Consider the following 24,326-nt stretch of genomic DNA (forward strand, 5'->3'; position numbering starts at 1 on the left):
CCCCCTTCCACGTAGATCAACTATCACGATCTCCCGATCGTCGCTGCGTAAAACTCCGCCGGATACTCTCGCCCCAGGCTGAATTGCCCAACGACTGCATCACCTCATTCACGCTCATCGCGCTATGCTGTCGCGAATGCTCAACTCCTCCAGTTTCCGTGTCTAATCCCGTGTCCTCTGTGCTTGGATCCGGCGCCGGATCATAGGAGGATGTCGTGTGGGCGCGTCCCCGTCCCGTAACCAGTGACGGACTGATGCTCGACCATTCTGTCGCTGGCGAGTTGCTGGCTGACATGCGGCCTGCCAGGCCGGTGTCGATCCGTGGGAGATTGTGGCGACCGGTACCGGTTGTCGGGATGGTGTCGCCTCTAGGTAATGTGGGTGAGAGCATTGGCTGCGTGTCTTCGTCGCCGTCGGTACGGCCTTCGTTGTTGCTGTCGCTGCTGACGTTGTCTGAGACATCGCGCGAGAGATCCGGTTGGTCAGGGTTGCCATCGTGATATTCACCATCGACGAAGATCTCCGGGACTGTGAATTGAGGCACCCCACTCATGCGCGCGGATTTCTTCGAGTCGACCTTGCGCCGGAACTCACGCGACCAGTACAGCGTGTCGAAGAATCCGACGACTGTATTGCGCTGCACAGCCTCTTCCACGCGCTGCAGTCTAGCGCGACGACGGAGGAATTCTTCAAGTCGTAGACTCTTGCTGTCGTTGATCACGTTGTGATGCGCGAGAATCATCAGGCATGAGTGGAATGAGATCCCACGCTGCGCGTCTGCGGATACCAGTACCTCCTCGTAGAACGTGTTGAGTCGCTCTCGTCGGGCCTGGACAGATTTGACTGGCATTTGGCTGAGGATCCGCGATAGTGCATCAAGGTCCACACCATCCACAACTCTCCGGTTGCCCAGGGGCGAATTTTGAGGATCAACCCTACATCTGTCCAGAATGCGTCCAATCGTATATGCACCATCATGAATACGCATGTCAAAGACGCCCGAAAGTTCCTGATATCGTTAGCGCCCCATCCATAAGCAGTAAAAGAAGGAAACCTACCCCAAGTAACCTCGGAAACTGCTCCTTGGAGATAAACCCAGTCCCATCAGGATCAAACGTCGCCCACGCATGTTTAAACCTCCGGATCTCCTCCCGACTAACCACATACAACCCACTACTCCGCTGATACACATACGAGAAACTCTCAAAGATCAGCGACACAAACAGCGACACGAAAATGTACATGCTGATAATGTTCCACGCAATGAACAGTGATCGTGCCCATGCCGCACTACCGCAGTCATCGTCGAAGAAATCCTCGCTGTACGTGCACCGCGGCGGCTCCATCGTCGCAAAATCCTCCATCAGCTCGTTCCATCCCTCACCACAACTCGTCCGGAACAGCAAAACAAGTGCCCGTGGGATGTCTCGGAAGTTGACATTGTTGTCCTCCTTATCACCAAATTTGGTGAGTCCAAATGCTTGGTTCATGGCGATCGCGAATGCAAGAAACAGTACAAACCATGTGGCCAGGAGATTGCCGATCGCGGTCAAACTCGCAGCTGCCGTCTTGAAGAGCTGGTCGAGCTGGTTATTCCGTGGAATAAGCATTAGAGTGATGGCTACCAAAAAAAGTTTGCCTAGAACGTCAATCGCATGGCTGTCTTGCATGGCAAATTGCAGAATCGTCGTAATGAATGTACCAGGAACAACGAGCATTGCATAGAGATCCCACGAACTTCTGCTGAATCGGTGCCAACCAAGGCCAATCATCCGAATGACGAGATTGGCAATGTAAAAAAATGTAAAGCAGAAGAACAGGATTCGTCGAATGACCTCCCATATCGGTGGCTCATGGTAGAATTCCAAGACTAGCAGGGCCAAATGCAGAAGCAGAATGGTCGTCACGCAACGCGCCCACCGACCATGCTTCTTGACTGCAATGCGATAGCTCCACGCTCGCCAGCTCTTTGTGCGGTCATTCTGGAACGATCGCTTAGACGGCGATACTTGTCGTAGATGCTTCCGTAGTTCCAGCCAGGAACGCTGCTCGGCCGTCAGGAAGGCCACTCCCGTCTGTTCCGTGTAGTTGCGCATAAATACAGACACAAAGAGTGTCAAGACGAAGACCGCTCCGAGCAAGTTGAACACAACAAAGAGCATCCCGTTCTCCGGTGCAGCCCCGTCTTGCGGCTGGTAACCCTTCCCAGTGACTTCCATCGCACTTTCTTGAACGTCAACCCAGCCTTCTTGAGATACAATCTGGAACAGAATGAAAAGCGCATCACCGAAATTGTCGAAATCAAAAAATGGATTGGATGCCGCTCGTGGTGCCAGAATCTCCCAGTTCGAAGGTGTATTCTTAAATTCATTAACACACATTGCCAGATTCCCAACGAACTCATCGTCATTGCACTTGACCATTTGACCGTTGAAAAGGTTGACCCCATAGATAGCGAATGGGACCAAGAAACTCATCGAGACGGCAGCAGCGGAAACGACCTTCCACCCCCCAACAATAATCACCGAATGGAAAGTATCCTTGGCGCTATCACTGACGTTCAACAACCTCAGCGCTCTCAGAGCCTTAAATGCCCCAATGGCCCTCGAAACACCCCAGTCCTCATTCAATGAACTGGCGACATTGATCCAGAGAGTAATCAAGACAACACCATCAATGAAGCCCCAAGACCCACGAAAGTACGCATTAGGTGTCCAAAAGAAACCATCCGCAATGACCTTGATAACCGCCTCTGCTGTGAACAGAATCGCAAAGGCCATATCCGTGTACACGAACCACTTCCCCTTCTTTGGATCAATGAAGTATCTTCGTTGATAGATCGGGGTTGTATAGCACGCGAGAAGAACCATGGCGACAATCGCTGCGTAGATGAATGCAGAAAACGCATACCAAACTGGCTTGTAGGGGTTTACGCCTTCGACTCGCTGGTGCCCACGACCGGGACCAACAATGCGCTGACAGAATTTCCGGACCGGGTGACTGGGCTTGAAAAGGAACAGCGACTTGTTGTAATTTGGATGATTCACTAGATAGTCTCGTTGCGCTCGCTTTCTTCGCTCTGCGGCTGTCACAACCTCCTGGGCCATTGTTTTCGGATCCAGTTCTTCGTATGCTCGCGAAAGTTGGAGCTTCGAATAGAATGGATTAGGCTCTCGGCGCATTATAGAACTTGTAACCCGTGTCCACATTCGCGAGAAGAAGCTCGGCTGCGCCGGCTCTTCCACCATGGCATCAAGAGGAGCGCTTTCTCGTCGGCCGCTTTCTCCAGCAGGCGTGCTGGTTTGGTCGTCTAAGAACTCGTGTACGACAGCGTCCTTCAGAAGCAATTCCAAAGCCGCTGGGCCGTGGTCTAAGGGATCTTTGTAACGTTCCGAATTCCTTCCTAGCATGAATATTTTCGAAAGCGCCAGATTTCCCTGCGAGGCTCCACTCAGCTGTTTTTGCTCCAAAAATGCTCGCACCTGCTGAAGACGTTTCTCGTCTTCTGAAACATCAAAGCTCTCTTGAATGACAGCAATGAACATATTCAAAACGATGAAATTGGCCAGGATGAACCACATGATCAAGAACGTTGCAGAAATCCAGGCTGTATGGAACTTCGCCGTGCTCTCAGTTGCACTGTACAGAATATCCGTCCAATTTTCACTCGACAGAATCTGATACATTCCCAAGAATGAAATATAGATATCAGAAAACGAGGCTGTAGTACCGACATCATCTTTATCAATTTGACCACGGAAAAGTTGCGTCGCAAAGAGAGCAGCCAGGTACGTTATCAGGAACACGAAGACGATAAGGTTGAACAAACCGACGACGTTGCGGAAAACAACCATAATGAGGTTCCTTGTCATAGAGAACGCCATAACAACACGATACACCCGAAGAATCTGGAAGAGACTGAGGGCGGCATATGGGCGGCCAGAGTCTCGGATCGCAGGAATTTGAATGATCGAGGTAATGACTGCAAGTGCCAGATCAAACCAGTTGCGCTTCTTTGTGTGAAATTTGCGCCAATCCGACGCAAAACGTAGGATTATCTCAAGGAGTAGGACCAAGGTGACAACACGCTCGGTGTTATTGATGAATTCCTCTCGTTCATGGTCCATGGATGCACTTCGGAGGGCCTGCACTATAAGATCGAAGATGATGACGACAACCCAAAACCACTCAGTCTTGTCATAAAGACGCTTGAGGCTGCTAACTTTGCGAGCAGATACATCTTCCCTATCGGGCTCGTCGATATTCTGGACAGCAAAGGCACTTCGTTTGCTCTCTTCTCGAATTACTTGAAACGAATGGGTAATCACAGCCACCAAGAGGTTAACCATCCACAAACTGAGAATCACAATTCCGACTGCGAAGAAAAGGGCAGCCGCAAGATAGTCGCTGTTCGCGAGATAGTACATGATATCTGTGAAGGTGTTCGAGCTCATAATCACAAAGATGAGTTCTAACGAGTTCACGATATTGTCGAAGCTCACAGTACCGCCGCTTGGATTCTCCTGTTCAATGCAGATAGAGCCTATAGGGCAAATATACCCCTTGGGGCCAGAATTCGTTCCATCACCTCCAATCCATGGCATATCCGTCCCGTTTGCGGCTTTGTAGCCGCCACAGAACTTTTCCTCCTGAGTATAGTTGCTTTGTCCGTCTTGGCCTATCCAGACACAAGTTCTCCGTAGACTTGATTTGAAACTTTGAATACCGACAATGGCAAAAAGAAGCCAGAAAAAGGATACGAGGAAACCAACGTGAACAAGTAAGGGTGCGGCTTTTTTGAGACTCCGGAGGATAACGGAAGTACCGTTTGTGAGCGATAGAAGACGCAGCAGTCGAAGACAGCTCAGCATACTGAAGACATACAGCTGCTGGCGAGACTCGATTCCGAAGATTTGAAGGACAAAGGAGACCCAGTATGCAGCCACGGCGACAAAATCAAGCCGGTTAAAAGAATGACGGAGGAAAGCACGATGAGCGAGTCTCACACGTCGTCTCTGAAGAGGATCGTCGATCAACTCTTCCACTTCATGGTTATCCAAGCCACCCGTGAAAGTCCGTATAATAGAAGCCTGTGGTTCGGTTGGGAACATCGAAGTCTTCTTCATCGAGAACTGCCGTTGTGGGGTGATTAGACTTTTGCCCTTCTCAATTACCGCGTCCTTGAAACCGAGACTGCGATCCAGAGTACTATACTCAGCCGGGTTAATTATGAGACCCGAAACCAGTATTTTGGCTGTTTGCTCAAGAGTATAGATCACGAAGATAACAAAGTAGCAGTAATCAAGAGTCCGTTTCCCCCAATTATCAGGACGAGGGTCATCTTTCACTGGCTTGGCTGAGTCAATAGTCAAAAGGATCATTTGGATCACAATCACCAACAAAATGAAGGGCTCTGTAAATGGATGGACCAGCACATCACATAAGCGCACCCGGATAGGGTTGTTCGGTCCCAGGATTCCGAGCGATTTCCCTTTCAGCGGATTACTATGCTTCCACCACGTTGCATACGGCGAGGGCTTGTTCTTGGATGCTTGTCTGCCGGATTGAGAGCTGTTAGACGGTGCATCGTGAGCATAGTCCGCGAGAGAAGGCAGTGTTGGTGGCTTATCCAAGCGCGCATTCTTGTATGATTCTTCTCTCTGTATTGATTGCTCGACGACTTCCGGCTCGTTGCTCAAGTTGACTACACGCTGCGACATATTCTTCATCATCGAACTCGCTCGTTGCAAGGCAGATCCCGAAGCTGACGGGGACAAAGATCGCGACCGCTCTGTAGGACCGCTGCTGCCGCGGCCTCTTGGGCCCAAACCGTTCTCCAAGTGTGGTAGGTCATCACCCAATCGCGCCGACTGCGTACGACTGGTCGCAAAGTGAACATTGTGCAGATTGCTCCGGTCATCTGGGGCGCCATCCGAAGAACCGCGAACCCCGCTTATTGGCTGAATATTCCTCTGGTCCGTCAACGGAGCTTCATCCTCGCGCGTATCGGTAGGAGAGAAGTAGTAGTCGGGGTCATTGTAGCCGTAGGGGCCTAGCGGTATGCTATCGAAATCGGACCCGCCGTCGTCCCGACTGCGCCGTTCAGGCTGAGGCTGAGGGTCGCCGAAACTGAGACCGACAGACGCAAAGGCGAATGCCGCAGGGTCTTCAATTGACGTTTCATCTTCTTCGTGGAGAGGGTAAGAGCGTTGGTTCGTCGCTGCCGCCGATGGTTCAATCGGAGAATCTTCTGCGACTCTCTCATAGTTCCGCGACGATGATGGTCTTCGAAGAGATCGTCTCGGAGAAAATCTGCTCCCCACGCTGCCCCTGCGCCCAACACCACGATCTTCTGCTAGGGGGATTTCCGCCGGCCGCGAGAGGTTCTGAAGGGGGATGGACTGCTGCGGAGGACCATCGTCGTCAGGATTACCGCGGTCGTGGCTATTCGACGCCATCGTGGGCTCAATCAAGGTGTCATCCGGATCGCAGACATCGCAGGTTGTCGCCAAATGTGGAAGAAGTCAGATGTATCTCGGGGGGATACAGGCAATTTCTGTGAGTGTAGTAAAGAGCGTTAGGGAACTGGAGCGAATTGGCGTTCCTCGGCGGCAACCGTGGTCACTTACCTCCTTCCAGTTCTAGACTCTGGGAAAAAAGAAAAAGAAAAGAAAAAGGCATACAACAGCAGAAAAATGAAAGCAAGACAAGAGAATTAATGGAAGAGAAGAGGCCCGGCGGTGCAAGGAAAGACTATAATTCCTCGACCGGCCGTAATCAAATACAATCCAATCACCGATCTTTTTGGGGGGGGCGCTTGACTTGCCTCAGTCAGGGTGAAGAGCCGCAGGCATCACCATAATCGCGTGGAGTTCTTATTTCTTTCTCTTCGCGCTAATCGCATTGTTTCCTGACACAAGTTGACATAAAACTTGCATCGAATGCAATATTCCAGATCTGTATCTGTATTCTTCTTTTACTCCGATAGGATATTGTTTGCTGACCTGAGCATACATAGATTGGCCCCCGCTAGTTACTTGCCAAAAATAACATCACCGCCATCATAGTCTGCAACATGTCTTGAATGCATTCCACACTTAGTAGTATAAAAATAAACCGAGTAATTGCCGACAGAGCTTTTGTTCATCTATTCTTCCGGGCCCAGTCAATTAATACGTGATACATAAAAACAGACTCTATGATACAGCTCCGTGGGTTCAATCGGTCTCCATACGGTCCTGGCCCTTGACAAGTCCCTTAGCACCCTCGAGGAAAGCTTTGACAGCATCGCCTCCACCCAAAGGCACCCCTCCGCGACGCAAGAAACCTCCGTTCTCCACCGGGATCTTGAGTGCTTCACTGATGCTGGGAAGACCGCCGTCCCGCAATGCGACAGTCAGGCTGGCAAGACTCTGCGTGAACTGGGGTGAATGGAGCACCTTCCGGAGGATGTCCTTCTTTTGTGAAATGTCAAGGGAAAGCATAACAGCTTCGGCGACTTCCGAATCCTCGCCCGACACATCCTCGACATCTGAAGCCAGTAGCAGTAGCGACGGGGGCAAGTAGCTGAGGAGGTTGTCGATGGTCTTGTCATCCGCGGCCTCAACAAACGGCAATGTGGAAGCAGGCGTAAGGAGGTCCTGTAGAGTAGTGAAAGGGTCCTGGGCCTGGCTCTCGCTCTGGCTCTGTCCTCCTCCCAGCGAATTCAAGAAGCCCTGTACAACCGATGATGGATCCGACGAGGCATTCGCTCTGTACAGGACGGAATATATTAGCTCGCGCGAGGCCAATTCAAGGGTGAAATGTGTGCGGGGTTTAGGAGCAGAATAAGATAGATAAAGGTAGAGAAACAGAATAAAAGATCCCAAATTGCTAGATGTCATGAAATGCATATAACGTCCAAAAAATATGTACTGTACCTACGCTCTTCCACCTTCAGCCCCACCCTCCCTCGATTCTTGACCTTCTTCTCTGATATCTCCACCTGTCGCATCAAAGCCTGCTCCTGTACCACTACCTCCGTGGTTGTGGCTGGCATCATGGTCCACGCCCTCCACATCCTCCATAGTCTCATCGTCATCACCACTGCCTCCAGGGCCCCGGGGCAAGTTGGCAATCTCCTGCTCCATATCAAGCTCTTCACCCTGCAGCAACGAGTTCACAATCTCTCCCAATCTGAGATCCCGGGGGCTGAACCAGCTCAGGTTCCCGCTCTCATGTTGAGACTTCGACTGGAGCCAGAAGAGATACCGCTGAGAGCTAGACGAGAACTTCAAGGCATAGATGCGACCGTTCGTGGGGGCTTGGCCGGACGGCTCATAAGGGATGAAGCTTCCATCGGAGGGGACCATCACGAGATCCAGCTCGGGCTCGGTGTGGGGAGCGCTCCTGGGGCGCCAGCAGAAGTGCACCAGTTCATCTTCGGAGTAGAGGTAGATGTATCCAGGCGTGGGCTGGGGCTTGGCCACATTCGCGGACTGGCACGAGTACAGTCAGTAACGGAAGCTAGAGGATATATGCAACCTTCAGAGCAACGATGGCGGCCAACTTACATCCAGTTCGCAGATACCTGCTTTGAATGTAAGGATCGGAGTTATCGACATTGTGGTCGTTACGGTATCAACGTAAAATGAAAGTCAATAAAGAGCTGATTCGACTTGACAAAAATCAGTCGAAACGGTGGTAGTGCTCAGAGGATAACGTGGAGCCATCCAGCCAGGATACGTCAGTTGGACTTTGTTTTGGCGGAAACCCAAGAACTGCGCTTATAGTCAGTATCCTCCACCGTAGTGATAGTGTCCGTATTTATGCCTGAGGCGGCTATCAGTTGCCCCCAAATCGGCACTAGCGCCTTTCGGTTAACTGATAGGGCTCGCGTTCCCACAAACCTCAGGATTTCCCGCCCTGGGCCGCAGCGCCGATAGTCACACATCCAATTCTATCAACACCCACCGCCGTCGACAACCACCCATTTCGTCCCCAGCAGCCAATATGTCGGACTCTACTGTTGGCCAGACGAAGCAGTTTGGAAAGGGCCAGAGGACCGTTCCGCACCCGGCTCAGAAGGCCCAGAAGTGGTACCCCGTGGATGACGAGTCGCAGCCCAAGAAAGTCAGTACTCCCTGTTTGCTACAAGAGTTCTGGTTTGGTCTATTTTGAAGGAATAGAAAGATGCCGTTTCCTATGGATGAATGCGAAAATTGCGCCGGTCAGAATGAACCGTGAACTTTTTCGACCAAAGTTGGTCCAGGCCGGTGTCGATGGGAACATGAGTTTGATACGGGTTCGCATCTTTAAGACGCCAATGGATTAAGATGGAAACGAAGTTTCAGGAATACTACGGTCTTCAGAGAACAACGTTCTAACATGGATATTTCGGTGCAACAGGTCCGCAAGACTATCCGTCCCACCAAGCTCCGGGAATCCCTCCAGCCCGGTACCGTTCTGATCCTCCTCGCTGGCCGCTTCCGTGGCAAGCGTGTCATCCTCCTCAAGCACCTCGACCAGGGTGTTCTCCTCGTTACCGGTCCCTTCAAGATCAACGGTGTTCCCCTCCGCCGTGTGAACTCCCGCTATGTGATCGCCACCAGCAAGCGCGTCGACATCAGCGGTGTTGATCAGGCCGCTCTTGAGAAGGTCTCTGCTCCTGAGTACTTCACCAAGGACAAGGCCACCGAGAAGAAGACCGAGGAGGCTTTCTTCAAGCAGGGAGAGAAGCCCGAGGTACGTCGAGTTTGCAGTGTGATTATGGAAAAAGCGTGATAGGACTACGACAATCGCCGGACGCTTCATATATTAAAAAAAAAAAAAAAAAGGCTTAGGTTCGAATAATTGCTAATACGGTATTTTCTTGTCTACAGAAGAAGCAGGTTGCCAGCGCCCGTGCCAGCGACCAGAAGTCCATCGACCAGACCGTCCTGGCCTCCGTCAAGAACGAGGAGTTCCTTGGCAGCTACCTCGCCACCTCTTTCTACCTCCGGAACGGTGACAAGCCCCACGAGATGAAGTGGTAGACGTGTGTGACGCGGCGGCCGCGGGTTCGGTAGTGATTGTGGAGGAATTTCTTTCCGAGGGGCGGCTAGAAACTGCAAATGGGCGTCCCGATTTTTTCTTAACATTAGGGAAGGCATATTTGCAGCGCAGGGAGGAACGGCTTCATGAAACATGTAACTCGATATGCGGGATCCGTTTTCTTTTTTTCTAAACACTAGGATTTGTGTGGTTAATTCGGGAAAAAACCGGGTTTTTGTTTGTTCGTTCTGTTTCACGGACTGTTCCCTTCCAGCGTGGCCCATTTGCAGGTTCCATAAAACAAAAATATGCCGAAATGAAGACCAAAAAAAGGAACAAAATAATACCTATCGCATGCGCTCCTGCAACTAGGGGCTTGTTTTATGTTCAGTATGATATATCTTTGATTACCAGCAAAATTGGGAATTAGGGTCTTGCTATTATTATGCCCTTTGTGCAGTAGAAAATTGTTGTAGTAGTAGACTGATATTTGATTTAAATCTCATAAGAGTATGGGGTAGTAAAACATCTGTCAATCATCATTATCGTGAATCATATCCAAAATATATATCCAACTCTTTGTGCACAACCCCAACATACAAATATCCCAAATAAACTCATCGACGACTACTCTCCCTAACCTTCCTCCTCCGCTTCTGATCAACCTCGCGAATCCTCCTCTTCGACGCCTCAATCGCCTTCCGAATATTCTCATCAATCTCATGCTCCTCCACCTCCGCCTCCATATCATCCGCAATACTATCCCCCACACTCGTCCCGCAAATCCAATCCATGATACCCCAAGGTCCGAAATTCCCCTCCGCACCGCTGAGAAGGTGGATATCTGTTCTGCGGGCGATGCCGCCGAGGAAGAAACTTGTTGGCATGACCGTGTAGCCGGAGAAGGCGAATGTTTCTTCGATGGAGACGATGGTCAAGTAGGCCACGTAGGTAAGCATGTGGAAGCGGAGTAGCATGGCTGGAAGGTAGGTCGGGATGAAATTGACGAGGAGGTATGCGAGTGGGTGGTCGTAGTGTGCTGTGAGAGGGAAGGGGGCGTGGAGCGAATGGTACCAGGACTGGTGTTGTTGAGCAGCGATATTGTTTCCGCGATGGAGGACGTAGCGGTGGATAATGTATGCTAGTACCTAGTATGGTCAGCGTCTCTTTCAATTGGGTTAATTCAGAAGTTCGAAAAATGAACTTACTTCCCTCCCCAAAGTCGCACAAACCATATCCTTCAGCATCTCCCCAGGCATCGGCAATTTCATCGACACCTTCAGCGAACTTGGCAAAACGAATATCTTGGTCCGAATCAACTCAATGCCCCCCTGCAAAGCGATCCCAAACGCCAAATTGAGAATAGCCCATCCCGCGATCTTGATCTCCTTCAACCGGATCTTGCCCCGCCTGCTGCCACTCGGAAGACCAGCGTCGCCCTGCGCCTTCACCACCACGGCCGCTGACGGCGTGAGAATATCGAACAGGAAAAATAATAGCGACGGTATCACATAGAATATTAAGCGCACGATTATAGTTCCGAATAATTCGACGCGAAGGGGTGGATGTGACAGGACGAGTGTCGACCAGGTCATGTAAAAGAAGACCAAATTGAGACTCGTGCTATATGACGAGAGGGTCGGAATGAGGAATACCGAAAGAACTGGTAATGATAATATGGCGTCCATTGTGTTATGCTGCTCTCATACAGAACTTCCAAAATTTTTTTGGTCCAAGATTGTCAGAAGACAAGCTGCTAATTTTTATCGATAGCGACAGTGATGAAGGATTCCAGCCCGAGGAGCAAAATTGAGCTTCATATATGATCACTTTGGGCCTCACGACTGAACATGTGTCACTCAAGCATAGGATAGAATATTGACAACAAATTCCCAAAAAAGGTCAGTCACTGGCACAAGAGAAAAAAGCAGATCTTCTGATACGCGCTACGTCACAAGCGCCGTCCTCGGCTGCTTGCCGCCCACCTTGCCTAATTAGGAATGGGACATGAAATAATACAGATCCTCACAGCCTGCTAACGCTGGATAGCTGATAAATTTTTCTTCTTTTCTGGTTTCAAGAAACGAATTCCCGAGCCACATGATGCTGTCTACGAACAGAGCTCTCTATCCTCAACGAACCGTCTCATTTGTCTGGTATTAGGCAATCTTTGATTAGTATAATGATGGTACTGTTAATGATACAGGGTTTGTCAAAGGCAGCGCTCAAGGGTATCTCATATATACCGCTGTCATGTTTCGAGGATTAAAGTCAGTTAGCGGGATGCAATAGAATAACCATTCTTCACTCCCCAGTTCCATGCTTTCTTGCGGAGATCGGGAATGACCTGAAGGAAGACCAAGTTGCTAAGCCAGCTAGTCAACGTGTCGCGCACAAGATAGTTTCTCGGACTCGGCCCAAGAGCAGTGCCCTTCATGATATGACCGATGAACATGGTAGTGATGAGATATTCGCCCTGCTCCAGAGCCTTGATTGCGATACTGGCAACCTCTTGCGGACTTTGTGGCTTGTCGGCTTCTTCCAACTGCTTCGTAAGCCCAGGCTTTATCTTCTCTTCATTATCAAATCCTGGACTCAAGATCCCCATTGGGAAGATGGTATGGACCTTGATGTCCGCAGCCGGACCATCGTGCATGCTACTCCGAGCACCGTTATACATTTCAATCTCTTGGCTCAGAGTATCGGACAGGGAGCGAATCGCAGCTTTGGCAGGCGAGTAGGGTCCGTAACCGGCAACAGGAACGAAGGCGAGAGTGGAGCATGTAAAGATTAGATGTCGTCTAGGTCTCGGGCTTCGATCTTGAGCGGCGACGGGGGCAAGCCAGCTTCTCAATGTCGCATGGGCGGTGTTTGCAGCGGTCCAATACACTGTATCCATCTGGTTTCTCAAGGTATCAACCGGTGTGTCAACAAAAAACCCGGGGTTACAGTATCCAGCGCAGCACCAGACAACTTCCGGAGGAGCCCCGTTATTCCAGCTGGTGACTTCGTCAATAACCCGTGTGCAATCCGCGGCTTTGGTCAGGTCGGCGCTGATGTAGTGGAATCTCTGTCGAGCGGTGTGCGTCGCGGAAGCCTGATGACAGCGTTAGTGTCAGTGATTCTGGTGAAATGAATAGCAACCCTACCTTAATAGTCTCTAGTGCTGCCTTAAGCTTCGAGGTGGTGCGCGCGACAATCACAATATTTGCACCTTTGGCCGCAAGTTGACAGGCGACAGACTTTCCCATTCCATCGGAACCACCGGTGATGATCACAGTCTACCAAAAAGAGGCAATTAGCAATTTGGTATTAGAAGAATGTGCAGCGAGTCTCACCCTGTCATCAACCTCGAATTCGTTTTTAGAGCCCAGACCGAGCATCTTGGTAACGGCTGTATATATAATAATACTGGCGAACACGAATGAGATTCCCAGTGTCGTGGGTGAGTAATCGGATAGGATCGAGACGGACGGAGGATTCATTAAGAGAGATGGGAGAGGGACAAGAAAAATGACGAGGAAAATGCGAAGAGAGAGAAGGGAAGTTCTCCAACGATTAAGGAAGCCGCGATTGCACTCTGTATTACCGCCGATACGCCTGTTTGGACGGATAATATTGTAACTTACAGGTACCTTACATACTTAAGCTAAACACTGCAAACACACCTAATATGGTCTAGTATCCCAAAGGCGGTGGCAGTTCTGCTCCCAAATTTTTATCGCGGAGTTTATCAAAATCGCAACGTCTGGATTTGGTCAATTGTTCGGAAATTTTCCAGAGAGATAATTATGGGCAAAAAGAGAAAGGCTGCCGGTCGTCCCGCGGCGCATAACAAACCCAAAGAATCGGAGCGCACCAAGTTCTATATCGAGGAGCGATTCGACGATTCGGAGGATGAGTTCCAAGCAGGTCGGGATCAGATTCTTCTGGATGAAGCGCCGGATGCGAAGCGTCGACGGAGACTAGAGGAAGAAGGTTCGTGACGTGCGCCATACTGCAAAGATTTTTCTGACCTATTGCCTACACAGAGGAAATGCTTCAACCGTCGGACGAAGAGATCATGGGCTACGACGACGTGGACGAAGACGACCTAGACGATGAGGACGATGAGGAAAAGGAAGGCGCCGATGACTACGATGACTACGAAGAGGATGCGATTGGCGAGCCATCGAAAAAACCCAAGAACAAGCGCCGTGATGCTAGTCCCTCCGAGGACTCCGAGGACGAGGACGAGGAGGGTATCGCCGCTTGGGGTTCCTCAAAGAAAGACCTATACAATGCCGACCAGATCGAAACGGAAGCCGATGCCTTGGAGGAAGAGCAGGAGGCCAAGAGACTTCAGCAGAAACATCTCCGGGCCATGAACGAAGCGGACTTTGGCTTTGACGAAACCGAATGGGTCGACGCCGGCAAGGAAGAAAAAGACGCAAAGAAAGATACCACAGAGGTAACGGAGGTGTTACCACAGGTGGAAGTCAGTGAAGATATGAGCGCAGAGGAAAAGTTGAAGATCCTGAACTCGAGGTACCCCGAATTCGAACCGCTTGCAAAGGACTTTGCCGATCTCCAACACACACATCGCGACCTTGCGCAGGATGCCAAAGCGGCTGAAAAATCCAAGGAAGCGGATGATGTGGATGACGAGGATGCAGCACCGGTTGCCGTAGTAAAATTCCGTGCCTTGTCGGCATACCTGGGCACGATCAGCATGTACTTTATGCTCCTGACGTCTTCTCAAGATGGATCGGGGAACCCGTCTCCCATGCCTCCGGCACAATTACGGGGGCATCCTGTTATGGGATCTCTCGTCAAGTTTAGGAAACTGTGGGAGAGTGTCAAGGACCTTCAAGCTCCCGAGGTCCTTGAATCCGAGAATGAGGAGATGGAGGAGAGCGAGATCATCGCCAAGCCCGAACCGCCTAAGACCGAGAAGAAGAAGCAGACCAAACAGCAAAGACAACCCAATAAACTATCCAAAGCAGAGCGCGCCGCTCAAGCAGCACAAGCAGAGGCCGAAGCCCGGAGAGCAGAAAGACTCCGCGAGACCGAAGCCAACCTGGCAGATCTCTCCACCTTGGCCACAGACGCCAAGAAGAGGAAGACTCAGAAAACAAAAGCATCGGCCAAGAACGCAGACGACTCTGACTTTGGTGATGAGGATGCGCTCACCGCCAAGGAGGCGGAGGAGAAGGCTAAGCAGAAGCGTTCACTCCGCTTCTACACTTCCCAGCTCGCCCAAAAAGCCAACAAGCGCAGTGCTGCTGGTCGGGATGCTGGTGGTGATGAGGACCTGCCATACCGCGAGCGCTTGAAGGACCGTACAGCCCGACTCAACGCCGAAGCTGAAAAGCGTGGTAAACAGCAAATCTCGAAGGAAGAGCAACTTGGCGACGACAGTGATGAGGAAGATTACCGCATGGCCGAGCAGATCCGCGGCGACCAGTCCGACTCCGACGATTACTACGACATGGTTGCGGCGCGCTCCAAGCAGCGCAAGGACGACAAGAAAGCTCGCGCAGATGCTCACGCAGAAGCTGCTCGCCAAGGTGGACAAGTCGCGATTCAAGAGGAGGTTGGACCGGATGGCAAGCGTGCCATCACCTACCAGATCGAGAAGAACAAGGGTCTTGCACCGAAGCGGGACAAGGATGCGCGCAACCCGCGTGTCAAGAAGAGGAAGAAGTTCGAGGACAAGAAGAAGAAACTGGGTAGTATTCGCCAGCAGTACAAGGGTGGTGAAGGCCGTGGAGGATATTCCGGTGAACTTACCGGTATTAAGAAGAACTTGGTCAAGAGTGTTAAACTTTGAGCTTTGTACTTTTGGGGCATGTTGGATATATCTTGACTGGATATAGCTCGTCGTATCAAAAAATGGGCTTTTCTGTGTACATATGTAATTGGTTTTCTGGAAGCTTTTCTTCACACAATCTCTCAGGATATGTATACTTGCATTTTCTCTTCCCTTCCACCAGTTCCATATTTGCAAGGCTTCATAAGTAGAGGCACAGTTGTAGGGAAAACAATAATTGACGTAGTACAGGTCAACCGAACCAGAGATTATATTGTGCGCGCCCTGTCAACTATGTCGAACCTTGTTCTTTATCTACATCCCGAATTCTCTCATTTCAGGCAAGGCCCATTTCACCCTCCATTCAGATTCGGGAACTTGCTTGGCAGTGGGTCGATGCTCTGATCTGAATGAGAGCATCGACCGTAACATTGCAGATAACATCTTGTTCTGCCTGGTCAATAGGTGGCATCCCACACTCTCTTCTAGGTTCCTGGATACTGTCTTCGAAACGATTCGCCCACGATCGCAAAGGGTTACGGTTAATGGGTGTGCCATCCTCGGTAAATCTACGTTGCGATGCTTCCCATTTCTCCCACCACTCAGGTGGCAGAATACCAAGAGCATCGACGTGTTCCTGCTCATGTCGTCCCGTATCGCAAGGAAACTTTCAAATAATGGCCTTTGAACGAGTATCGTCCAGATGGTACAGGCGAGTGACCAGGTATCTGATGAGAAAGAAAGGGGCTTTGTTGGTTCGAATCGAGCCTCAGGGGGGCGGATCGCAAGTGGAGTGTGAGATTCATAATTCAGCTCATGTGAGGGTGAGAAAGCCTCGCCGAAATATGAGCAATAGCCTGGCTTCTGCGAGAGAGATATCCTTGCTTCTCCGAGCCATAGTGGTGCAATGCCATGGGATGGGACACCAGGTGGAAGTTGTTCATCATTAAAATGGACTACCGGCTCCAGCTCTGGTGCTCCATTCTCCTCATATAGCGTTTCGGTTAATAGCCGATTGAAGCCTGGGGGTACCTTAAGAGAATGATATGAAGGTCTCCATGAACGAACCCTTGAGCATGTATATGCTCAACAAAAATAACAAGTTGCGCGGCTAGTGCGGGAGACATTGAGCTGGAATAAGCAGATCCACGAGCCGTCCTTTAGATCAGAGACTAGCCTTGCAAAAAAGGCTCGCATAACAATCATGGTTGCCATTCGGCCTTTAGATGCTGAGCTCGTCCCAGATTGGTGGGATCATTGCCCTTCCTGGGATTCCGACTGAGGAACGCTGAGCACCAATGAGTGTGGATATAATTCCGATCTGCCGTGGTTTCAAATCTGCGGTGCAAACTTTAAGTGCAACATATCTCTTTGCTGGTTCATCACGGGCCAGCCAGATAGTCGAATAGGAACCATGTCCAAGCTTATGGACGACTCGATATCGACCATGAAGGGGTCCCCAATGTTGACAGTTGGTAGTCCCCGGCTGGTAATATCCGAGTCTTTCAACGCTCTCGACATGCTCGTACAAAAGGTTATAAAGAGCCATTGACTTGAGTGCGCCGACGGACAACGGACGGCGAGGTCGGTTATCGAGAACAGAAGCAAGCCGAGAGAATAACTTGTACGGGCGGTAAAACCGAAGAGAAGATGATGGCAGTTTACTCATCACCACATTGCGCCAAGATCCAAATCATTTGGGGGAGTCAAAAAAGATGTTACAAAAATATTATCGCTAATACTCGTTCCTCCAGGCAAAAACTATTGGTCATGAATAACTACAACTTCTCGTGGATGCAGAGCGCGGGTGGCTAAATCCTATAAACAGAATATAAATCCCATTGGGACCACTCGGGCGATTGGGAACGTTACTATTCGAGATTCTCGCGAGCAAAGCTTTAACATTGTACTGGTAATTAGGTCCCCAGACTTTCAAATAATTCCTCTAATATAACCCTCCAATCTGTCTCACCGCTGTCCGACATGTCTATCTCAAGGAATCTTCTAGCCAACGCATCCTATATGCAGAGAAAAATTAGCTGGCGTTCATTAGTGTTTCAAGATAGGGCTCCTACCGCTTCTTCCAACGCTTGTGTCTCCTCTGCAGTTAATGTGGCGCAAGCAGCAATCAAATTCTCACCACGCGCGGAGAGCGAGGCAAGCTCATTGGCGCGAGTAACGACGGCTTGGTGGATTCCGTTGATCGCCGCGCATCTATTGCACATAGGTCTCAGCTGAAAGCTCGTATGAGGAGATGGAAGGGAACACAGGTTGTACGTACATGGTCCCAAAACTCCTGTTACTTCGACCTGGTCGAAAGCTACTCGCATGATCTATTAGCTCTGTTGTTCACGCGAGGGTGGGATGCCCAACTTATAGAGATAGGTGATCTGATCTTCCACATCGCGGGATTCTTCGCAGACCTGCACTTCCATATGTCCCAGCTGTAATCGAGGTCGGGACCTGAGGAAGTCATTTTCGAATATTTCGTGAAAATGTGTTGCTGCGATGACCTTCGGGGTCTCTCTAAGGCTCAATAAGTGCTCGAGAATCCCGCATGCAAGACCGATGCCATCTGTATCAGAAACCCGGGATCTTTAGCTTGCGGTTGTTGAAAGAAAAGTCCAACTCCACGAACCGTTCTCAAGAGTCCCTTTGCCAAATTCGTCGATCAAGAGCAAACTGCGACTGGTAACTTTCTTCAAGGCAAGGGAAACTTGTTGTAGATCATTCATGAACGTGCTTTGGATCTGGGATAGAATGATCATTATGCGTCCAAAGACCACTGCTTTAATAGTTCCCTACCTTAGAGACGCTTTCCTGGGTGTTCATCTTCACCATGATATTATCCGTTATACCAAGCTCTGCACTCTCCGCGGGGACGAAGCTGCTATTTTCAGGCCTATACTCGCTATAGACACGATACGTGGGCCACATACCTTCCAACTTGTGCGAGATAGATAATCAGAGCAACCTGTCTAGCAGTTAAAGGGTACCCACGCGCACAGATCCGAGCCCACTTACTTGCTTCATATAAACACTTTTTCCAGAATAGTTGGGACCTGTAAGTAGCAACATGCTCGGTCCACGGCTCGTCTCTGGCGCTTCAGACAGGGTCTCCGATTCTTCGTCCGAGGCAGGTTCATTATGATTTTCGCCTATAATAAATGTATCATTTGGAACGTATGAAGGGACAATAAGTTCTTGAAGCATATGGCTGTACCATGTTAATGCACGATACGACCCATGGAGTTGGCATTGAATCGACCCACCGTCCGCCTTTAATTTTGATAACGTTCTCTTGTACAACCTTTGGTCGCACTAGCTTGTAGCAACTTGCTGCTTGAGTCATTGCAACAAGACTGTTCGATGTAAGCCTCAGCCGTTGTCAAGCGTCGAAGCATGTACCTGTCAATTTGACCACATATATCGGACGCTTCCACGAGCACGTCTTCAAATCGAAGCACTCTTTGTGCTAAATCATAAACGATCTCTATTTCTTTCTCTAAAAGCCAATGACAATTAGCGCACTATCTGTCAGGGACGTCTACTCTTGACTTGCCACAAATCAGTCCATAAATGTCACCCAATCTATCATCCATCTCTCTCATCCGTAAGTCCTTGAAGTATGCTCGGTTCTCTGTAATGAATATCAACTCCCAGTCCTCGCCAGCGCCATTGAAGGAAGGCTCGCCCCGGTCATTGAGAGGAATCGCAATATTGAAGCCAAGTTGGGGGAAGTATATCACGTTCACGTCAATGCCGAAGCCCTCTGGGATTGTAGTAGCGATCTCCATTGCAACCTGTTTTAGTAAGCTGTTCAATCCGTCATAATTGTCCTTCATCATGTCGAGTTCGCGATCTAATCCTGGTTTCACAATGGTTCTGCTCTGTTCATCGGAGCCATCGATGTCGACCTAGGAGGTCAATTTGCTTCTAGGCAAAAGACAGAAGAGCACTTACTATTTCTTGTATCATTCTTCCAACCCTGTATAACTGCGCTGATTCAAAGATTTGCATTGCCTGGTTCGAATTAAAAATACGCATATTAGCACCGAGAAGAGCTTTTCTTACTCACTTTGCTTCTCAGCGCTAGTGCATTTGCACCGGAGAGCTCCCTTAGGGCTTCATTGATGTCGATTCCATAGAAAGCGAACTACCAGAAAACCGTAAATATGTTGCATCCATGAGATGAGAAAAGATAGCCTACAGCCAATAGCGTTGCCCAAACGGTAGTTTTGAAGCCAGTAACCTTTGCACTCCCCGTGCTAATACCCTTGCGAAGGTTTATCATAACAGGGCGAAGATTCTTGATGTGCTTCAGACTCTTCGTCATCTTCTCCAAGCAGTTGAAATTATCCGATTGTAGGAGCACGCTTATAAAGTTGTGTCGTTCGCGAATAGTATCGATGTTCGTACTGGGACGAAGGAAGTCCTGTCGCAGTCGATTTCTCCCCTGGGATGTACTTACGAAGCGGTGAAATATGCCGTATATTGACAGGCCTTCCTTCGACGAAGATGACTTCTTGCCCGGGCCCTGGTTGAACATACTAGGATGAGATTCGGACTGCAATATCTGGAGTGACAATAGGGCGTTGCCATTGATGAACCTATTGTATGTTAGACCCTGATCCACGACACCTATTAAGGAGTCTCACATGGTATTCTTCAATCCGAACATCCTAACAGAGTTGATCCTGAACAAATCAGAAGCTCTGTTTCCGGGGATTATATCTGTAGCCCTTCGCTTCTGTAGGTGGGTAAAAATAGCCCCAGCGCAGCCAATTGTAACAGCGTTCTCCATATCGACTGAACTAGACATGTGTAGCAGTCGTCCTTCTTGCAGCGTAAATCCCGTAGCCTCTGTTTCCATCTCCTCAGGCCCAATTATCCCGCCATGTGGTACGAGAAATTGCATGCGTTGTTCGTGCGTAGCGGATATCTCGAGAGCTGTCAGCTTGCTTTTGGCGTTGGAGCCGCTGAATTCTTGGGATGGGCGGATATCGAGCTGGTAGGGGAGGTACATTTCGGTCCCTGTTGATACCTAGTCGTCAGTAGCATGTACAGAAGATCAAAAATGATGTTTTTCTTCTCTAACCATCTTCTTGTCCAGAGTTCTGTCGTCTGTTTGTAAGATAATCGACGCGAGCGGAGGCCAGGAGCACGGTAGGTTTCGTCTGAAGGATTACTACCAATTCTGTCAGCACTTTGACAATATCCTAAACGCGAAATATAGACACGAACAAGTATCGATTGTCTCATTTCCCGCAAAACGGATATCTCCCATCAGGTAGAGCGTCTCTTCCTGAGCTGAGTAGTAGGAGCAACCAACAGTCCCCGAATCACGCATGTCGATCGCCACAATCACTTGACTGAGATCGTCATCGATAGACTGCTGTAGTATCTCATCATCGATCACGTTGCTTATAGAGCTTCGTGATATCAATGGTCTTGTTGCAGAGGACCTCTGCGAGTTGGGGAAACGGACGCGTGAGGTGGAACCTGGGTCCAGGGTCGGTGTGCCATCACGATCATCACATCTGTGGTTGTAAGAGCGGGGTGTAATATATGGGGAATTCGCTGTTTGTCGTCTTTTTCTGGTAGATTGATCCATAGTGTATATATAGATGTTGTAGTAGTTGATGGGGAATGCGTAGTTGTTGAGGCTTGTAGTCGGCGACGGAAAAGAAGATGGCGAATGGTCAGCCCTAGTCTACTCCATGCTTTGCTGTAATCCCAGTGCAATTTTCAATAATCATTACATTCATATCTGTACAGAAGAGATGCTATATAGTACAAAGATGGGAGTCCATAATATTACAAAACCCAGATCTTCCATAAATCCCAGTCAAGCAATTGCTCATACATGTCGTTAAAAAATGGTACCAAATTCATGTCAAAAAAAATTTTTTTTTGTCTTCTCTCTTTTTTTATGTCTCCGCAGAACCCTCTGCAGAGACTTGAAGTGCGGTCTTATCATCGTTAAACGTGACACGAGCAGTTTGGCCACTGGTAACCTGTCCGCGAATAATCCTGTCTGCAAGTCTATTTCCAATTTCCTTGGATATCAAGCGGTTGAGAGGACGAGCTCCGAATTTGGGATCATAGCCTTTCTCGCAGAGCCAGTCTTTGATCTCGTCGTCAACCTGCAAAACCATCCGGCGATCGTCGAGTCTCGACTGCAACTCCTTGATTCTAATGTTGACAATATCTCTAAGAGCCTCCTTAGAAAGTCTCTTGAAGACAATGAACTCATCGATACGGTTGAGGAACTCTGGTGGATACGCAGTTTGCACCACATCCATGACCGCACTCTTGATTTCTGGAGAGATTTCTGCGTCACCATAGTCCTTGTAAGAGTGCAAAGGATCAGCACCGACAAGGATATCGGCACCAAGATTGGAAGTCAGGACGATGAGAGTGTTCCGGAAGTCAACCTTGTGGCCCTGAGCGTCTGTGAGGAAGCCTTCGTCGAGAACTTGTAATAGCAGGGAGGAGATATCGCGGTGAGCCTTCTCAAACTCATCAAACAGAAGTACCGCATACGGCTTCCGTCTCACGGCCTCAGTCAGCTGACCAGCATCGTCATATCCGACGTATCCAGCTGGTGATCCAATCAGACGGCTAATCGTATGCTTCTCCTGGAATTCACTCATGTCGAAGCGCACAACAGCGGACTCAGTAGAAAACAGAAATTCGGCCATCTTCTTGCAAAGCTCTGTTTTTCCGACACCAGTAGGGCCAAGGAACATGAACGACGCTAGAGGCCGGTTCTCTCCGCTCAGGCCTGCTCTCTGCATGCGAACTGCATTGGCAACAGCGGAAAGTGCCTCATCCTGTCCACGAACGGACTGACGAAGAGTGTCTTCCATGCTAATCAATTTCTCAACTTCCCCAGCCATGAGTTTGTTGACAGGGATGCCGGTGGTTCGGGATACAACATTGCCAATGTCATCAGGGGTAACAGAATCGTGGATGAGGCCGGCTTGAGCACCCGAGACCTGCTCTTCCTCCTTGGGCAGCTTGGCTTCCAGAGCAGGAATTGTAGCGTACCTCAATTCTCCTGCCTTTGCAAAATCGCCCTCTTGCTGCGTGCGTTCCAGTTCAAACCGAGCACGTTCCAGCTCTTCTTTCGTGTTCTTGATATTGTCGATTTCGGCCTTTTCTGTTTCCCAGACTTCTGTCAATTTCGTAGCTTCTTCTTGCTTAACTTTCAAATCCTCTTGCAGTTTGTCCCGTCTTTCACGGCTGCTAACGTCGGTTTCCTTGCGGAGCGATTCGAGTTCGATCTGGATGGTGGTGATATCACGGTCCAACTCCCGAATTACGTCGGGCTTCGACTCTTGCTGCAGTCGCAGGGCTGATGCTGCTTCGTCGACCAAGTCAATGGCCTTGTCGGGCAAGAATCGATCCGTGATATAACGGTTACTGTATGTTGCTGCTGCCACTAATGCACCGTCCGTGATACGCACACCGTGATGGACTTCGTATTTGTTCTTAATACCACGTAGAATGGAGATTGTAGCCGCAACCGAGGGTTCGCCAACCTGGATTGGTTGGAATCGTCGGGCAAGAGCGACATCCTTTTCGATCATCCGGTATTCATTCAAGGTTGTTGCACCGCAGCATTGGAGCTCGCCTCTCGAGAGCGCTGGCTTCAGAAGGTTGCTAGCATCGATGCTGCCCTCAGCCTTTCCAAGGCCAAGTAATGTATGGAGCTCATCGATAAAAAGGATAACGCTGCCTTGAGCATCCTCAACTTCCTTGAGAACGGACTTCAACCGTTCTTCAAAGTCACCTCGGAATTTTGCACCCGCGATAAGCGAGCCCAGGTCTAGCGCAACAACACGTTTGTCCTTAATGCTTTCCGGTACATCTCCTTTGACGATTCTTTGTGCTAATCCTTCCAAGACTGCGGTTTTACCAGTACCAGCAGCGCCTATGAGAACGGGATTGTTCTTCGTTCGTCTCGACAAGACTTGAATCGTACGGTGGATCTCAGCGTCTCTTCCGATAACTGGATCGAGCTTTCCTGCCTTGGCCCTTGCAGTAAGGTCGACACCGTACTGCTCCAGTGCTGGTTTCTCTGGCTCTTCTCCCAGGTTCATTCGATGTGTGCCACCCGGGGGATGCGGGCGACCATTGGCATAGTGACGAACGGAGATAATCGATTGGAAGTTCGTAGTTGAAGGAATCTGAGACGGTAGCAATCGAGCTTGCGAAGGTGATCGTAGCTTCTGAGAAGTGAACAATCGGCTTGATGACGACATAGTCGGCGTCCGAAGCCGGCTACTTCGAGCAAGCTGCGACCTTAGCGCCATGGCTGAGACCGTACCCGTCGATGTAGATGTTCGTAGCATATCCAAAAAATCCAAAAAATCCAAAAACGACGAAAGCTCTCAGTGCGAATGCTTCGACCGACGAAGGTCAAGTATATATCGCGCGAACGCCATAGCTCGGGATGCTTCTCGAAGCGTCCACACCGCCTCCCGTAAGTGGCGGGAAGCTCCCCCCGGGGCGCCGA

General features: G+C 49.8%; 9 protein-coding genes across 9 annotated transcripts; 2 read left to right on the forward strand and 7 right to left on the reverse strand.

Moving 5' to 3' along the window:
* Positions 1-16: 16 nt before the first annotated feature.
* On the reverse strand, positions 17-6,458 carry cch1 (calcium channel protein CCH1; the record flags this gene model as incomplete). The annotated part of the gene is made up of 2 exons (XM_043276802.1): positions 17-1,009; positions 1,059-6,458. 2 exons carry the CDS (start codon positions 6,456-6,458, stop codon positions 17-19), a joined length of 6,393 nt encoding a protein of 2,130 aa, XP_043134744.1.
* Positions 6,459-7,217: 759 nt separating this feature from the next.
* ACHE_30210A (uncharacterized protein) lies at positions 7,218-8,603 on the reverse strand (the record flags this gene model as incomplete). The annotated part of the gene is made up of 3 exons (XM_043276803.1): positions 7,218-7,752; positions 7,924-8,477; positions 8,553-8,603. The coding sequence occupies 3 exons, from the start codon at positions 8,601-8,603 to the stop codon at positions 7,218-7,220; spliced, it is 1,140 nt and encodes a 379-aa protein (XP_043134745.1).
* Positions 8,604-8,991: 388 nt separating this feature from the next.
* ACHE_30211S (60S ribosomal protein eL6) lies at positions 8,992-10,013 on the forward strand (the record flags this gene model as incomplete). Its single annotated transcript, XM_043276804.1, has 3 exons — positions 8,992-9,111; positions 9,388-9,723; positions 9,861-10,013. The coding sequence occupies 3 exons, from the start codon at positions 8,992-8,994 to the stop codon at positions 10,011-10,013; spliced, it is 609 nt and encodes a 202-aa protein (XP_043134746.1).
* A 615-nt stretch (positions 10,014-10,628) lies between these two features.
* Positions 10,629-11,699, reverse strand: ACHE_30212A (sterol desaturase family protein; the record flags this gene model as incomplete). Its single annotated transcript, XM_043276805.1, has 2 exons — positions 10,629-11,159; positions 11,220-11,699. The coding sequence occupies 2 exons, from the start codon at positions 11,697-11,699 to the stop codon at positions 10,629-10,631; spliced, it is 1,011 nt and encodes a 336-aa protein (XP_043134747.1).
* Positions 11,700-12,286: 587 nt separating this feature from the next.
* Positions 12,287-13,496, reverse strand: ksrA (3-dehydrosphinganine reductase; the record flags this gene model as incomplete). Its single annotated transcript, XM_043276806.1, has 3 exons — positions 12,287-13,108; positions 13,161-13,292; positions 13,350-13,496. The coding sequence occupies 3 exons, from the start codon at positions 13,494-13,496 to the stop codon at positions 12,287-12,289; spliced, it is 1,101 nt and encodes a 366-aa protein (XP_043134748.1).
* Positions 13,497-13,802: 306 nt separating this feature from the next.
* Positions 13,803-15,823, forward strand: ACHE_30214S (uncharacterized protein; the record flags this gene model as incomplete). The annotated part of the gene is made up of 2 exons (XM_043276807.1): positions 13,803-13,989; positions 14,043-15,823. The coding sequence occupies 2 exons, from the start codon at positions 13,803-13,805 to the stop codon at positions 15,821-15,823; spliced, it is 1,968 nt and encodes a 655-aa protein (XP_043134749.1).
* Positions 15,824-17,718: 1,895 nt separating this feature from the next.
* On the reverse strand, positions 17,719-18,537 carry MSH5 (MutS protein msh5; the record flags this gene model as incomplete). The annotated part of the gene is made up of 5 exons (XM_043276808.1): positions 17,719-17,820; positions 17,878-18,016; positions 18,084-18,122; positions 18,176-18,377; positions 18,441-18,537. The coding sequence occupies 5 exons, from the start codon at positions 18,535-18,537 to the stop codon at positions 17,719-17,721; spliced, it is 579 nt and encodes a 192-aa protein (XP_043134750.1).
* A 795-nt stretch (positions 18,538-19,332) lies between these two features.
* ACHE_30216A (uncharacterized protein) lies at positions 19,333-21,416 on the reverse strand (the record flags this gene model as incomplete). Its single annotated transcript, XM_043276810.1, has 7 exons — positions 19,333-19,719; positions 19,766-19,825; positions 19,881-19,958; positions 20,013-20,412; positions 20,461-20,836; positions 20,901-20,990; positions 21,047-21,416. The coding sequence occupies 7 exons, from the start codon at positions 21,414-21,416 to the stop codon at positions 19,333-19,335; spliced, it is 1,761 nt and encodes a 586-aa protein (XP_043134751.1).
* Positions 21,417-21,732: 316 nt separating this feature from the next.
* On the reverse strand, positions 21,733-24,162 carry hsp78 (chaperone ATPase HSP78; the record flags this gene model as incomplete). Its single annotated transcript, XM_043276811.1, has 1 exon — positions 21,733-24,162. The coding sequence occupies one exon, from the start codon at positions 24,160-24,162 to the stop codon at positions 21,733-21,735; it is 2,430 nt and encodes an 809-aa protein (XP_043134752.1).
* Positions 24,163-24,326: the final 164 nt, after the last annotated feature.

This window comes from Aspergillus chevalieri, chromosome 3, assembly GCF_016861735.1.
Source record: "Aspergillus chevalieri M1 DNA, chromosome 3, nearly complete sequence".
Taxonomy (NCBI): domain Eukaryota; kingdom Fungi; phylum Ascomycota; class Eurotiomycetes; order Eurotiales; family Aspergillaceae; genus Aspergillus; species Aspergillus chevalieri.